This window comes from Malus sylvestris, chromosome 8, assembly GCF_916048215.2.
Source record: "Malus sylvestris chromosome 8, drMalSylv7.2, whole genome shotgun sequence".
NCBI classification, from domain to species: domain Eukaryota; kingdom Viridiplantae; phylum Streptophyta; class Magnoliopsida; order Rosales; family Rosaceae; genus Malus; species Malus sylvestris.
This window is the reverse complement of record NC_062267.1, coordinates 6,012,098-6,029,808: the sequence shown is the minus strand read 5'-3', so window position 1 is coordinate 6,029,808 and position 17,711 is coordinate 6,012,098. Positions and strand designations below refer to the sequence as shown.

General features: G+C 35.5%; 1 protein-coding gene across 2 annotated transcripts; it reads left to right on the top strand.

The window, feature by feature from the left end:
* The first annotated feature begins 13,494 nt into the window (after positions 1–13,494).
* On the top strand, positions 13,495–17,452 carry LOC126631816 (transcription factor bHLH74-like). 2 transcript variants are annotated; one of them, XM_050301968.1, is made up of 8 exons: positions 13,495–15,520; positions 15,617–15,847; positions 15,942–16,007; positions 16,100–16,168; positions 16,380–16,451; positions 16,552–16,695; positions 16,788–16,869; positions 16,963–17,452. In XM_050301968.1, exons 1-8 carry the CDS (start codon positions 14,906–14,908, stop codon positions 16,986–16,988), a joined length of 1,305 nt encoding a protein of 434 aa, XP_050157925.1. In that variant the 5' UTR covers positions 13,495–14,905; the 3' UTR covers positions 16,989–17,452. The 2 variants fall into 2 exon arrangements, with proteins under 2 accessions (XP_050157925.1, XP_050157926.1); XM_050301969.1 differs by having other exon boundaries at positions 13,499–15,520; positions 16,966–17,452.
* The last annotated feature ends 259 nt before the right edge of the window (positions 17,453–17,711 follow it).

Below are 17,711 nucleotides of genomic sequence, written 5' to 3'. Positions count from 1 at the left end.
AACTAAGTTTATTTTAATAAAAAACCATGCTATAACTTTATTTAATTAAAAAGACTTAAATTTTAATGAAAAACCCTTAAATTCTAATAAAAATGACAAAAGAACTTAAATTTTAATGAAAATGACATAATTTTAATATTAAATTTTTTTTTTTTTTAAAATGATGTGCGGACCCATGCAAATCCTCACACAAACTGTTTATGAAACTTTCTACACTGTTTATGAAACTTACTACATTGTTTATGAAAACTTACTACATTGTTTATGAAACTTAACGATACTACACTGTTTATAAAACTTAGTGGTACTACATTCTTCTCTCTCCTTTTCTTGAATATTCTTGGCACATTCTCACCTTCCAAACACATTTTCTTCGATACTTATTAAAATACAAATATTTAAAAATCATTTTTATTGGCTTTTTTTTTATAAAAATATGATATACACATATTTTTATCCTTTTGTTGCCAAGTCTATGCGGCTATTGAATTGTTGGTTTAAAAATTATTTGATACATGTTAGCCATCGATCTCTTTTCTGTGAAAATTTCTATGACACTCGCAAGCTGCGCATTTTAGGGATCCCGGAGTGTCCTTATCTCCGCTCGGCATGAACTCACCGCATCCATCGAGCACGTGCCCGCCGCTGCTGGCGGCGTGGTTTTTCAAACACTCCCTATACCTAACTCTTGATACTACTGCACTTGGCGGCGGTTGCGATGGAGCTACTAGTGCTTTGAAATTTGATCCGTTAGCAATTGTTGTTGCAGCACTTGGGGTGACAATAACTAGAGTTGGGGTTAGGTCAAGATCTCTTCTTGATTAGTCTAGGGTTTGATGAGGTGGGAGGTGGTGGTGGTGAAGTTGTCTGATGGGAGTTTTGGGGGTTTTTGGTTGGGGGTGAGAGACGTGCGATTTGGATTTTTTTATGTTTATTTTTTATTTTTTGTCATTATTATTAAATAAAGTTAGTAAATGGTTTTTTTTATATTAAAATTCAAAGATTTGAAGCTCTTTTGATTAGTTTTCATTTTTCATTAAAGTGAACAGTACCATGAGCTTTTCATTATAATTCCCTAATTTAAAAACCACACTTAAATGTGGCTCACCACATTACTGTAAAATTTCCTTCTTTTAGTAATTTATGAGCTCGTTTAAAAATGCTTTTAAAACTACTGAAGGAGATTAAAAAAAATATTTTTAAGTTTCAAAAACACTTGAAGTACTTTATGAAAAAAGCACTTCAAAGAAGGGAACTTTAATAAAAAAACTACCGGTATTGTTCACTTTAACGAAAAACCATATTTTTACACTAAAAAGTCAATCTTTGTACTATTCACTTTACTCTTTATTTTGTCTTTATCGTTAAAACTCAAAGTTTTCAAGTCATTTTCATTAGTTTTCCTTTCAAAGAAAGCGCTTAAAGTGTTTTTCAAAAATTCATTTGCGATTTTATTAAGAATTGGTTCAAGAATGTTTTCATCAAAAATGTTTTCAATTGTTTTAAAAGTATTACCAAACCAGCTTTAATTTATAAACGAAATAAAATTGGGATTTTTTATTAACACCCCATATTTTGTTGACTACACCCCACATAATAATTTAATATTAAATTGCTCATAAAATGACTATTTAAGCCCTAAAATGTTCTAAAACTTAAAATGAAGATTCTAAATACACCCCAAGTTCTTTCTTTGAGTCATGCCTAAAATTTTCTTCTACGCTCTCACATAAGTAATATGACAATTTTTCCAGAAAAGAATGAACAGGTTTTCTGTAAAAGTTTGAAAACTCAATGTGAAACTCCATCACTTCAATATTATATACATACAACTAGAAGACTTAAACCCTTTTGCCCTCGAGTCAGTTTGGGTGAGGCTTGTCTCCTTTTGTCTTTGCTTTAATGAAAACCCATTTTGACTAAAATAAATATTGAAGAATTATATAGGTTACTAATATGAAAATTGAAAAGAAAACTAGAGGAAACAAGTTTGTGAAAACGAATACGTGGGTTTGATGTGGGGTGTATGTGAGGAGTTTAGGGTGTAAGGGTAGCTTGGGAAATAATGTGGGGTGTATTAAGATATTTTTTAATTTAAAATGTAAATGTTGGGTATTTTTAGTACGTAAGGTATAATCAACAAACTATGGAGTGTCAATAAAACAATCCAATAAAATTTTATTCTATGAATTTTAATGTTTATTATTTTTGCAAGACAGTCTACAACCCCTACTACTCTATAGTCAAAGTAGCTACTGGACCCTGAGATTTTACGAATTTTGCAGACGGGCCCTTCAAACATTAATGGTTTTTTGGGAATGTCCTTGTCACAGTATCTCACGCACAATCACTTCCTTGTGATTTGTTGCTTACTCAATTGTTTTGTCCTTTGTTTTTATCTCGCTCACTTTCTCTGAATCTCCTGCAGATAGAGCTGTTGGCTACTAAGTAATTTGATTCTCATACTATTTTCTTACGATTTCAACGAAGATCTGCAACATTCGGCCAAAATAATGTGTTCTCGTTAGACATTTATGTTTTGAAGATCCCACCATGTAATTCATATTATACTTAGAGGCGGAAACGTGAAGGGACCATGATGATTCCAGGCTTATTTTGACATTTTTATCACTGTTATGCTTTTAATTTGCAAAGTTTTTTCTAGGCTCAGCCACTTAGGGTTTAAATCCGACATTTTTACTTTAATTTCTTTCATCGAGTTTGATTCGAGGTTGGTGACTCCTATGAAGTTCAGGCAATCTGTTGCTTGTGAGCTTTGAGGAGAACTTTGCTCTAGGGATCAGTGGAGGGAGAGAGGAAGAAAGTCATAGAGGCCTGGGTTTATGTTTAAGGAAGAGGATGATGAAGATGACACCATACCTGACCCAAACACCATTGGTCAGTTTCTCACCACACGACACAATAATTTTTGTAAGATTAGGAGAGTGTTTCGGATTGAGATATTTAAGTCCCTTCTAGGCTAAAATTCTTGCTTTCACAAAGTGATTATTGAGACGACAGGGATGAGCTTCATCACTTGCTTTCTATTGGAGTTTAACCGTGAGGCCCATTAAGCCCAATAAAATGAAGGTCCGCAATGGCTTGTGGTGGGCTAAAAATCTTGAGCCTGCCTACTTTGTTACCATTTTTATGGGTCAGGTACTGTTGTAATGGGCTATCACTTTATCGTCGTTAGACAAAATTGGGCTGCAGTTCGATCCACATTCGTACGACGTAGTTTTGGACATAAGTACGACGCATGCACGTTTCAGACTTAAAAGTTAAGGTTTAATTAATCAGTATAAAAAGAAGGGAACTTTATCGAAAAACACCCGGTACTGTTTACTTTAACGAAAAACCACATTTTTACACTAAAAGGTCAATCCTGGTACTATTCACTTTACCCTTTATTTTGTCCTTATCATTAAAACTCAAAGTTTTCAAGCTATTTTCATTAGTTTTCCTTAAAAAAAAAAACGTAGAGGAGCCGCATCTACATAATACCACTTTGGAATTTATACCCTCTGTTTGGGGGTAACTGGTAATTATCCTTGCAACTCACGTCCTGTTCTCGATTCTCTCCTCTTCTCGATACTAATTGTATCAAAAAAAGTAAAAAACAACATAAATATTGGATTAGTATATGGAATCATAATGTTTCACGGTACACCTTTTTTGCCAATATGTGAAATTGCAAGACTCTTGGTAGCAAAAATCACTCATCAATGTTAGAACAATAATATTATCTAATACACACAAATGTAACAACCTTGCTAACGCACTCTCAAGTAAAAGTAAGCCTTAACATTGTATGCGCTCGTCTGTATTAAAAAGTGTGTTAACCGGTATGTTAGTTTCATGTGCGCAAATAACATTGTTCATGATGGTAACTCTATATTACAACAAATCCTTCAAAACAAAACAAAAGGCCATCTACCACAATCTCTAGCAAAAAAGAAGATGAATTTGTGATAGAAAATTTCCGTTGTGGTTTAACCAAATGAAGTAAAAAGGAGCCAAATCAAATGGTGATGATATAGGGATACATTCTCTCTCTGTTCATCCAACACAAGTCCTTAGTTGTGGAGTAAAAAATAATCAAGAAGAATATGGAGGTAACACATAGATTCTAGGGTTAAAAGGACAAAACTACCATCGAGGAACTCCTACACGCGAGCAGTGGACAACCATTCCTCAATCAAGTCAAAAGTGCCCAAAATAGGTATTTATTTAAAACCTATTTCATCCATCCTCATCAAATATTCTCCATAAGATAACCCCCAAATCTTTCATTTCAAATTATATTAATTAGCTAATTAATTGATTTATTATTCAATTAATTTATTAATTAGCTACAAATCACGAATCTCACCCAAAAAACCACCCAAGTGACTGGTCCATCTCCTCCCAAAGGGGCCAGCCACACCCCTATATAAACACCGTCATTTTCTCCGAAACCTAAGTTCTACACTCTTGCTAAATTCTGTAAATTCTCCAAACACTTTTATCTTAAAATTCTAACTTTGGTATTGAAGGTTCTTTGGCCAAACCCCCCCCCCCCAAATTCATCGTGAGTGCGTGAGGCTCTTGACCTTGACCAAATGTGTTATTTGTTTTGTAGGTGCAATTTTGTTCAAGAACAAGAAGGAAGAAATTCGCATCCACATTAGTTTTTTTTTTCTTATTTTTTCTTTGTCAAGAACTATGATATATATATATATATATATATATATATATATATATATATATATATATATATATTCCAACATATATTCACATGGGGGAATAGTAGTACGTAGTATAAAGATTGGGAGAGATCATGGACTACAGAGATAAAGCTTATCTGCAATATGAAATTATGTTCTTATGGACTGACTCTATAGATTTTGATAGCAGACGCTTCCTCCTTTTCAGAAGAATAAAATCTGCCGCAAGTCTTTGTGTTTCAGTATTCTGCTGCTGCTGCAACTTATAGCTTCTGAATTCATCATTATGTTCAATACATGATTCTTGTCAATACAAGTTTCATATGCTAGCTCCTTCATTTCTTTTCGAAAAACACTTGCCTCATTTCATTATCAGTAGCCTAGGGTTTTTTAGTATGCTCTAATGTATTCCACACGCCATGATTTTTTTTTTTTTTCTGTTAAATTCTTGATCAAGAATCTAATAACCAAAATCTAACTAGCCAGCCATTCTCACTTACATGTCAATCACAATCAATTCGACATGTGTGTAAAAAATAATCACTTAGGTATGTGCATGCGTTAAACTATAATTTGAGTCAAGCACGCTTTAAACGTAACCATTTTTATTGTCTTATTGTTTTAATTTGAAACATGTATTAAAAAAAGACTTCTTTTTACGTTTTTGTTCATTCATATATGTGTCAAACTTTAAATTGCATTAGATCGTATCAGAAAAATAACGAATTAGATGTCTTTTCTCATTTCCAAATTATTCTAAAAATTTCGAGGCAGTACAAAATAAAGTAAACTCATCATATCATTGTAGTTGTAGTAGGACCTAAAAGCATGTTTAGTTTGGCCATCAAATGGTCAAGTTTTAGTAACTTCCCCACGTAAAAGAATCAAGTTTTGAGTGAGCAGTGCCTGGCTGCCTGCAGAAAACTGTTTTTCTTTGTTTGAAGAAACATTTATAATGATTGTAAAGAGCAAGGATGCATGCATCATAAGCTAAATCAGGATGATGATTTCTTCTCTTGCTGCGCATGCTTTGATAATTTTCATTGGAAGATTATGGGGTTTTGAGGATTCTTAATTATATTTTAATGTGTGGATTTAATTTCTTTAATCTCCATCATGCACTGAATTTTACTACTAGTTCCTCTATTTGTTTAATGTGCTCTTGATGAGTTGTAGTTGTACTTTGTTTTAAAAACTCCAAACACCCATTAATATAAAACAAGAATTAAGATTATTCAAAACTATGTTTCTTAGTAAAAAAAACACTTAACGCAACTTAATTAAGAAAAACAAAATTTGAATTTGGAAATTCTTGAGTACTAAGGTAGGATGCATGTATCTCTTCTCTAAAATGATAAAATCTCTCTCATTACCTGAATGTGTCATCATAATCGGTCTTACGTAAAACTAAGTATGGATGTTATCCCCACAACATATTTTTATTTAAGCTTAAAGTACTAATCCCTATTAATGAATGGGCTAATATTGGTATTAAATTATTAGTTGATCATCTAAACCATCCACACGCTTCTATTTAAGCCTACTTTGAACCCACCATGCCCTTTTAAGGACAAAATTTTTGGTTTGTCAATGCGTGATATGGTATGAGAGATATGAGGTCTCAATCAGTTATATGTTATAATCTCCCATGCACCGTATTATTATTTTATTGGACCTAATAGTTCACAGATTATGAGTTTTCTCTATGTTTTGACTCAAAGAGTTTCTCTAACATCACCTATTGTCAAATAGGTTATTTACAGTAAGGCTTAGTTTGGCATTGTTGTGTTGTTAGAAAAAATCACTTTTAGAAGGCTTAGTTTATCTTTGCTTTTCTCTACTGGACGGATTACTACTATTTTCGCCCCATGAGGTTGTTGCCTTCCTACTCATGTGTTAAATGATGATGATCTTTTCATTTTTTGTCGTGGGAATGTTCGATCTCTTCGTTCTCTTCAAAATTTCTTAGATAAGTATGGGCGTGTATCAAGGCAACTTGTTAATGCAACTAAGAGTACATTTTATCTCGGCTCCTCCTCTGTTCATCGTAGAGTGCATGTATCGAGACACCTTGGCTTTCGTTTGGGTGTTGTTCCTTTCACTTATCTTAGGGTACCCTTTTTTCGTGGTAAGCCAAGCAGAATTCACTTTCAAGCTTTGGTTGACAAGGCTAAAGCTCGCCTCTCAGGTTGGAAAGGAAAACTTCTCTCAACTGCTGGACGACTTCAATTAGTGCAGTCTGTTTATCAAAGCTTGTTCCTCCATAGTTTCTCAGTTTATCAATTACCATCTTGCCTTTTAAAACATCTTTCTGCTTGCGCAAGGAATTTTATTTGGTCAAGGGATTTAGCTTCCCGGAAGTTGGTAACTGTTGATTGGAACATGGTGTGTGGACCTAAAAATGAAGGTGGGTTTGGTCTTCGTGATTTAGCTTCCTTGAACTTGACGGCTTTGCTTAGTTTTGGATGGGATGCTTTACAATCCTCTTCCCTGTGGGGTTCTTTTGCTCGTCAGCGTTTTCCCCTTTCGCCTTCCAAAAAACAAAATATCTATTTATGGTCTTCTGTGTGGCATGGTCTGAAGCGTGCTCTACCTATTTTGAATAATAATAGTCGTTGAATTATTGGTGATGGGAAGTCCGTTTCCTTTTGGTTTGACAAATGGTGGATGAATCTATTATTAGTCCTTGTTTATCTTCTGTCATTTCACCTAAGGTTCTTCCTCGGGTTTCAAATGCTAGTGAAGCACAAAATTGGTCTTTCCTAGTTTATTTTATAAATTTATTCGCTTCTGTGGTGCAACAAATTTTACGTCTACCTTTGCCCTTAAATGTCGATGATGATAAATTGATTTGGGAGCTTTCACCTACTGGGAAGTTTTCCTTTTCTTCTGGTTATCAGCTTATTCGAAGGAAACGTAGTGACTGTGCTTGGGCTGAGGTTATTTGGCGTCATTTTATTCCGCCACGGCTATCTATTTTGGTTTCACAGCTTTTTCATGTTAAACTTCCTACCAAGGGTGCGCTTCAACGACGTGGTATTTCCTTGGCATCCATTTGTTGTTTATGTCGTAATTCTGAAGAATCTAATGCTCATCTTTTATTTGGTTGTCGGATATCTAGGCAACTTTGGAGTTGGTTAGCTTGCCATTTTGGTACCTTGCCTCCTTCAGATTCTTTGGATGTTTTTTGGGATATCTATACGCGTAAGCCCTTTTCCCAGCAGTTGCACAATCTTTGGATTTTTGCGGGTCTTTCTACTATTGCGGCTAATTGGAAGCCTCGAAATAAGTTTATTTTTGATGGCCGACCACTCAGTTTTCATCGTCTCTACATGTCTATCAATTATACGATTGTTCATGGTGGAAAGTTTATTCCTGGTTACTCTCAGGGTTATGACACTCGAATCATCTCTTCAATGGGGATCCGACCTATCTCTCACAAGGCGACTACTATTGTTCCTGTCCTTTGGTCTTCTCCTTGGATTCCTTGGATTAAACTTAATACATATGGTTTATCTAAAGGAAATCTCAGTCCTGCTGCTTGTGGAGGAGTTTTCAGGAATTGTCATGGTCATTTTCTTGGTGGTTTTTGCCAATGGATTGGTTATCATAGCTCTTTTTTTGCATAATTATTTGCAATTATTATTGGTGTAGAGTTTGCATATCAACTAGGTTGGCATTGTCTTTGGTTGGAAAGTGATAACTCTAGTGTTATTTTTGCTCTTCAATCGTCTGATTTTGATCCTCCATGGCCTCTTCATAGGCAATGGTCGATTTGTTTGGACCGCATCCAGAAAATGACTTTCTACTCATCTCACATACATCGGGAGGGAAATTTTGTTCAGAACAATTTTGCTAACATGGGCTTGTCTTCTCCAACTTTAACTTGGCATGATTCTCCTCCGCCAGCGGCTCGTGCATCATTGTTTTCGGACTATGTTGGCTTGACTGGTTATCGCTTCTCAAATTAATGTGCATATTGGCATCCAAGTTTGTCCTATTTTCTTTTTTTTCCCCCTAACTTTGTGGTGTTGCTCAACTTGTTTTGCAGGTTTAAACCTTTAGGTTTGGTTTCAAAGGGGTTAGGTTTTATGTCCCCTCCTCTTTTTTTTTGTATCTCTCTTGTTTTCGTTTCTAGAAGGATACGGTTTATGCCCTCCCTTCTTTTTCATGTATTGTTTTTGTTATCTTTGTTTTATGAGGGGTAAGGTTTATGTCCCCCCTGACTAGGTGTACTTTCTTTTTTCGTTATTAATAAAATTTCCCTAGTACCGTAGAATTTTCCAAAAAAAAAAAGGCATTTAGTAAATTAAATTGTAAATCTACTTTGAGTATAATCAGTATAAAAGTGCTTTGAACGTGTATAATACGTTAATAACAAAAAAAAAAAAAAACCATAATGTCCAAAGTGTTTGTTTGTAAAAAAGAAACTAAATTTCACATCATATATTTGTAAATTTACTTAACTAAATATTTGAAATCATGTTTCAATTAATAAAAACACTCTAAAAATATTATTTTTTTGTTGGAACACTCTAATATTTTGACAAGAGAAAAACTAATAATTTATAATTACATATAAATATGGGAGCTTTACCTATAAAGATAAAAACATAAAATACATTTCTTAGAACTCCACTAGTTTTGAATCATTTCAAAGAGAGACAAAAACGCAAACCCTAATAAACCTAGCCCAAAAACAAGCAAACCAAACCCCAATAAGCTTATCAAAAAGCTATAAAAACTAAACTTCAAACTGATTTTAGATTCGTAAAAACTAATTTTTACCATATTAGTTTCGCAGTTCATGCACTTCTTGAACTTAGCTTTAAACCAGCTTTCCCCACCACAACTTTTTTTTAAAGCATAAGTTTGGTAATTTAGCAAACAACTTAGCACTTCAAAACTTTATAAAAGAACAGAAGTTGTCCCAAATAAGCAACTCCAAATGGGCACTAAATAAGTATTTTTCTTTTTGAGTTCCTATCTGCAGTTAGTATAGCTTTATGCAATTTGTAAAAGGATGGGTGGCAACATAATTTTTTGTATGGTAAAGAAGGAAAAAGCTTCTTTAAAAGCATAAACCTTTCAAGCATGGGCTGTGAACTAAGTTAAAGCAAAGATTAGAGTTTTTAATTAGAGTGATAATTTGGGGTTTAGAAAATTCTAATCAATGGAGGCTAAATCTTGTAAGATATCAACCCCATCATTGCTAATCAGGGCAGGGCAGGACCACCACAAATCCACATCTGTGCTGCTGCTGCTTCTAATAAGATTAAGACCCACATGAACCTTCAATGCATGCTGCTGCACGCGTGATTGCTGATTAGGACCAATTTCTCTCTCTAATTAGTCTTCAATAAAAACACTTTTTGGCGGTTCTTTAATTTAATTTATCATTAACTTAATAATAATGTTGGTTGTTTACTTGTTTTATGAACAATTCTTGCTACAGTTCTCACTTTTTATTTTTAAAGGAGACGAGCTAGTAGCTTCGTCATAGCAGTCCACTCTTCCGGGAGTTGAGAAGAGTCACAGAGACATTTCAGCCTGACTTGTCCACCGTTGTGTGATTCACTAGTGCCACAAATCGAACCCAGAACTTACCGTGAGGAATATGAGTTTGAAGTTCTTCCCCAACCACATGCAAACATTGTTGGGATGACATGCCCTCTCACTCTCAAAGGTGGGATCGCTTGTGTAGCTCGGACAATCGTCTACTCTTAATGGTTGATTGTGTCGTTGATACATTGTGTGTTTCATATTCATCAATGGTCATGATTAATTCACATATGCATGTGCGACAGACTTTAAGATTTCCCTAAAAGGATTTAAGCGTGGTTGCAAGGGGGGTAAGTAGACTATCGTGATTAACTGGCCTAACTCACATATCCGAACTGCTCTGTCGAGATGACCCGAGGTGAATTATTGTGATTATTTCATAATCAATTCTACTTTGAGAAAAAGCAATACATTTCTTTTGTGGGGTTCTGGAATTTGAAACATTTTTATGAGGAAGTTGGATGAATTGAATCAAATATGTGGCTTTGTTTTAAGCTTCAAGCAGAGCTGGCAAAACTAAATTAAAGCTCTTTTTATTTCTTTGTCAGAGGGAAACATTGATTAGATTAAATGAAAGCTCTACTGATCTTAAAATAAGATGGGGTGGAATAAATTAGAAGAGAAATGCTAGGAGATTCCCAAAAATAAAACTTTTCATAGATTTTCTGTTACCACATGTTTTTTGTATAATGTTTTTAACATTGATACGAAAATTAATATTATTAAACTGTGAGGTGATAAAGAATATATGGAGAATCCTACGATAAGAGAATTTCCTTAGCATCTCTTATTACAATGTCTCATGCTCATGATTTCAGATGAATTCATTCACATAAGATTTTTGATACAACAATAAATTTGTAGTAAGCAATGAGACTGACCTTTAGAGTGTAAACTTTTTTTTTTTTTACAAACGATATTGTTAGTTAGTTAAATTGTTAGTTGTTAGAGGAAGAGAGATCAATAAAATCGAACTCGTACCATGGTACATATACATGATTGTTTTTAACTGGGGTAAAGCGACATCTGCTTAGACTCAATATATATGTTAGATAATTAATCACTTTTTCAAACAATCAAACCCAATTATTGATTATTGTTTTCATCTTTTAAGAAATTTAAAAAAAAAAAAACCAAGACCTTGTTCTTCTACTCGAGTCCTATTCCAAGCCTCCAACTTGAAATGAACTGAGGGCTATGATTCCCTGTGAGTCCCCACATTGATCAGTTTGGTGTACCATCCCTATCATCGTATCTAACTATTATATTTGCTTTGAAGTACTTATTGTAGGTCCCCCCTCAACTAAACACAATTTGAAAATGACATAATAACTTACATATCAACATATAATATGTCCAAAATGAAATCCGGCTGTTCTTCAATAGCGATTCATATCGATATATAAACAAAAAAAAAGAGTTAACCGATCAGACACACCATTACCTTGACAACAAGTATAGAATTCATAATCACCCCACCAATCTCATTCAGCAGTTGTTTGATGTCATCAATCACCAAACCCATCGAAGACGTATCGTGACTCAGGCGAAAAATCATCAAAACGATACGGAGGGAACTATCAAGTGACCTCATTCAAGGAAAGGGATCTTCTTTGGATCTCTTCCTCCTAATCCACAAAATCAAGGAATTCGTGTCGTTGAAATTTAATCCAACGATTAAAGTTATTATAACTTTTAAAGTTGGCTCATGTTTGTAATCGTTGGATCAATTTTCAACAGCACGAATTTCTTGATTTGGTGGATTAGAAGAAAGAATCTGGAGAGGATCCATTTTTCCTCATTCAACGGGTCCTTATTTCAACAGTGTTCGAGTCTAACTTAAGAATAGCGATTCAAACCTAATTTTCAATTAATGAAGATTTTGGGACTCATTTCTAGGGTGTAGTGTGTGTCACACCTGATGATGACTTGGCATCAAATTAGCCGCTAAATTCGGAATAAATTTTGAGTTTTTGCCAGCAAGATCACAACCAGGCCTAGGAGGAGGAGGTTTGACCAGATAATTTGGTTTGACCAGGTTTGTTGGGTACTTACTTGGATTAAGAGAGTAATACTACAGCTGGACAACCGTACCAGGACAAGGAGGTCAATTGATGATTAGATTCCATTATTCCTTATGTTCCTCAGCACACAGAGACTTAAAACCCTCCAAAGTTAATTTTTTTATTTTTTTTTAAAAAGATACAAAATATTACAATTTACAAGTTCTAGATTAATTTAATTTAATTAATTTAAAGAATTTTTTTAGATATTAGCCTCTGTTATGCATCCCCAGCCAAACACTCAGTGTGGTCCCCTGAGAAGCACACACCTGTCAAGCGGCGGCCCACCAGGAATCTTTAGCAATGAAAAGATAAAAGTAATCAAGAACTTTGTCAATCAATACTACGATCTAATAATATTACTTTCTATTAAGTGTTTAAGTGCGAGGTCTTTCTATTTAATATTATGGTTCAGTAGTATTCATTTTCATTTGTAAATGAGAGATTTTAGGTTCGATTCTCGTCAAAGATGAATTTGAACCATATTATTGTTAGCACATTATGAAGCTAAACCCACCCCATCCCCTTTAGTGTAAATAAATAATTTGTTCAAGAAAAAAAAAAGTGTGAGGTCTTAAGATCCCATGGTTCTTTATGGTGAATTGGAAAAATTGTTTATAACATATTTATTAGAGAAGGAAATCATGTCACTAATTATTTAGCTTCATTTGGGCAGATAGTTATGCTTATAGATGGTGGTCTACGGTTCCGGATTTTATTGCCTCAACGAATACTCATGATATTTTACTTTTCCCTTATTATCGATTTCGTTGATTAACGGCAGGACTTGGCATAGTCCTCCCACTTGTATTGTTGTCTTTTAATTTCCTAATATTTCTTAATAAAAATGGCGGAGGAGAGACGTGCAAGGGTTTCTAGGTGTAATGATCCTCACCTCTATAGAAAAAGGGTAAGTATCTTAGACTCGATCATTGCCGAAGAGCTAATCTCTCATAATATTTCTCTATGGAACTTATTATAAAAAGAAATCAGAAAGCCAAGTATGGAGAAGGGGGGATTGGGAAGTGGGGCCCAGAGAGTTGGTGTGCAATGATGCAGATGGAAGGATGATGGAGGTTAGGAGCATAATGAGTTTTTATTCTCAAAAGAAATGAAAGGGGGTGAATGGGTTAGTTGGCACTGAGAAAGATGAGTGTGTAACAGCAAAGAGAGGTCTGTTACAATAGTTGGCAAATGTGTCAGTATAAAATAAATAAATTAAAATTTTAAAAGTATGTCAAAGATGTCAAGCAAGCAAGCTTGGCCTTGAAGAGAAGAACCTCTCCAATTTTTTAATTCCCAAAACAAAGTTAAAAAAAAAAAAACAGAGGGAAAGCATTATTATATTGGAAAATTGCAAAGAAGTGAAGGCTCAAAGTAGAGAGAGAGAGAGAGAGAGAGAGAGAGAGAGAGAGAGAGAATTACAAAGAGTAAAGTGTGGAAGGAGAGAGAGGGATTAGGTTCTGTAATAATTTTTCCAACCAGAGCAGTTGGCAGTGGTTATTTCTGGGTCTTTTAAATCATACATGTCATCTGTTAACTTAGGCAGGTAAGCAAAGCCTCACTCTTTTTGTAGCTCCATAGCTCTGCTGCATTTTGTGTGTGATCCATAAGAAAAAGTTTGGAACTTGATGCTTCTTTTGCTGTTTGTGCAAATACCCAATTGGTGAATTGGGATTTTCCTGTCAAATTTGATTCCTTTGGAGGAAAAATCAAAATCCCAATTCAGGGACTAAGCTAAAACCCTGCCCATTTGATGCCTTTTGGTCCTTCTTGGAGTTCCCATCTAAGAATATCTCAAAAGGGGTTCTGCAACTTTCCTTTTTCCCAGTTTCTAGGCTTCTAGCTCTTTTGATTCAAAACTTGCAAGAGCTAGTTGTTATTTCCTGATAGATAAATTGGCAGCCATTTTTATTAATTATTATTATTATAATATTCAATTGCTTGAAGCTTGGAGTGATTCTCCTTCTCCCTAATTTTGGTCATAGTTTGGAGAGATTCAAAACCCCCTTTTCCATATGGTTCCATCAACCAGATTGATGTTTGATTCAACTGAGGATTGAAAAAAAAAATTGAAATTTAGCTCTCTTCAAAGAGAAAAAGGGAATCTGCTTTCTTTTTGTTAGTCTGGTGAGCTGTTGCTTAGCTAATGTCTTTGTTTGTCCATGTCTAACTTTATGCTCTGAAAGGTTCACTTTTTCTTGTCTGTGGGGAGCATTTTCTTTTGTTTATTTTCCCCTTCCCTGCACTAGAAGCTTGATCCTAGGGTTTTTGAGGTGTTTTGGGTGGTGCAGTATAAGATTTTATGCCTGATACACTGGATTTGTCCTCTCACTTTGTGTCCATGGGATGCTGCAACAAGAGGCATCTGTTGCTTTAGCACCCTCTCAGGTCTATAAAGCTGCAGAGGTTACTTGTTCCTTGTTGAGTCTGCAAGATATCACCAGTCAACTTTGGTCAAAGCTACCCACTTTCCCTTTAGTGTCTTAGATTTCCTTTGTCATTTGAATAATATATAGGTTGGTGGAGGAGGACTCCATAGTTTTGGAGGATTAGGACTTCTGAGTCCATAAAATGGGAGGTCATGACAGTGAGGATGTAGGGTTTCAGCATAGAAATGATGGGAGCCTGAACCGTCCATCTTCCGGGATGAGCACGAATCCGCTGCCCGAAAAGGTTTCCAGAATGGCAATGAGTTCTGTGTCCATGTTTAAGCCTTCAAATGGGGCTGACCCTTTCTTTGGTTCTGGTTGGGATCCAATTGTTTCATTGAGTCAGAATGATAATTTTGGCGGTCCTTCGGGTGTTTCCCATGGCGAATTTCCCAATCCGCCTTACCCCGTTGCGATGGAGAATCAGGGAATGAGTAGCACCTCCCACCTTGTTCAATACCCATCTGATTCAAGCTATGTTGGGATGGTGCCAAAGCTTCCTCAATGTTTTGGAAGTGGAAGCTTCTCAGAAATGGTTGGTTCTTTTGGTCTCTCTGAGTGTGGCCAGATTGCTAACCCTGGGTGTCCTCCGAACTATAACCCCAACAGGGAGGGGGGCACTGAGAAGACTTCAACAATCGGTGCCCAATCTCACGATGATCGCCAAATTTCTGAAGAGGGTGCTTTAGCATCTTCGCCGAATGGAAAGAGAAGGAAACGAGTTTCCGAATCCAACTCTGCATTCAGTCCAAATAAGGTAAATTGAGCTATGCTGAATTGGTATCAGTTTTTTTTCTTTTTTTTGTTGATTATTTATTCCGGTGATGTTAATTTCTTTGTTATCTGTTAATAGAATGCTGATGGGGAACTTAACAAGGATATGTCTGGGGAGAGCTCTGATTATCTGAAAGAGCAAGATGAGAAGAAAGCAAAAACTGAAGAAAACGCCGCTGCAAATTTGCGTGGCAAGCAGATGGGCAAACAGACTAAAGAAAACTCTCAAAGCGGAGATCCAAAAGACAGTTACATTCATGTTAGAGCCCGAAGGGGCCAGGCTACAAATAGTCATAGCCTCGCTGAAAGGGTGCGTTCTCATTACGATATATCCATGTATCAAAATTTCATGAAAATTTCCTTTTCAATTAGTTTATTGAAGCAATAAAGTTTTCTGCTTGCAGGTAAGAAGAGAAAAGATTAGCGAGCGGATGAGATTGCTTCAAGAACTTGTTCCGGGATGCAATAAGGTATTCATAAATTTTGGAGTTGGTCAGTTTTCTGAGTAATCTCTTATGTTACATAGATGACTGATCAATTTGTTAATCAATCACTTTTCTAGATTACTGGGAAGGCTGTAATGCTTGATGAGATTATCAATTATGTGCAGTCTCTGCAACAGCAAGTTGAGGTAAGAAATTCTGCAGCCTAAAATGCAGAACTACTTCCATGTTTTGTAGAGAAGAATATATCCGATATGTTTATAGTTGTACTGCAATTTCTGCTAGTTGTAAGCTGAAACTAGAGAACCATGTCCATAATTGTGAAATGTTAATACCGTGGTTGTCTAGCTTCGATATGTTCTATGATTCAGTGAAGGTTTACTTTCTTTAATGTTTCAGTTTTTATCAATGAAACTTGCGACGGTCAATCCAGAACTCAACATTGATATTGAACGGATTCTAACCAAAGATGTAAGTCCGTCCAAGCGCAAGTATTACTCAATAATTTTGTCAATTACAACAAAATATTAGTGAATGTATTGAACTTCATCTTGGATTGCCTTCTCTGTAGATTCTTAACTCGCGGAGTGGCGGTGGAGCTATCTTCGGGTTTAGTCCTGGAATCGGCTCTTCTCACCCATACCCTCCCGGTATGTTCCCTGGAAACTTGCCAAGTATGCCAACTTCAGCTCCACAATTTCCTTCCTTGCCTCAGGTAATTAGAATTGAGAGACTTCAAATCATAAGATATAATCGTCTTTTTTGCTTGACGAAACAGCGGCTGATTTAATGCATGTGATTTTGCAGAATGTATTAGACAATGAGCTCCAAGGTCTTTTCCATATGGGTTTTGATTCTAGTTCAGCTAATGACAATATGGGACAAAATGGTAAAAAACACAAATTCATTCATGTTTGCAAATCGCTTTCAAAGTTCTTATGTCTTTAGCTTTCTTCTAACCTTGACACGCTACAATGTTCAGCAGGCCGCTTGAAACCGGAGTTATAAGATTCAGAACGGATATTAGGGGCTACTTCCACCCGACAGACAACTCAAATTTTCGGTTAACTCTACTTGACTCAGCTAGAGAAGAAGAAAAAGTGGAAAGAAAACGAAAAAAAGAAAGAAAGCTTATTTCGGTTGTATAGTCTCTCTCGGTTCCTAATTGTTTGTTCTTCGAATTTTTAGCAGAAGAAGATGACTTTGTTATATTACAAAAAATGTGTATAATGAGACAACAAGGCAAGAGGTCTGATTGGTGAAGAAGAAGAAGAAGAACTCTGTTTGTTGGGTGTCTGCAGAAATAGGACTTTGCTTGAAGCTTTCTAGGGTTTTAGGGGAATCTGTGAAAGAATTGTTTTTGTAGATTGCTGCATCATGAAAGGAGTAACAGATTTGTTCTGATGTTCATGCAACTTCCTCTGAAAAATCTCCATTTCTTTTGCAATAAATTATGAGTTATGTTTCTGAAAGTCGCGGTTGTTAATTTCATGCACAAATAGAACCGGGGTACAAACTTTAATAAAAAATAAAACCGTCCTATTGCAGGTTTGAGTACCCCGGCTCTGTTTTCGATTAATAGTTTGTAACCGGCTAGCCCCTGTGACCCAGGATGAAAAAAGTGAAACTTCTTCCAGGTGTTTGCCATGCATCCTTTATTCTTCCTATGGATTCCTTTTCTTCCACGCGTCAGATTGAATGAATCAAAAGAGAATTAAGCACGGAAACAAA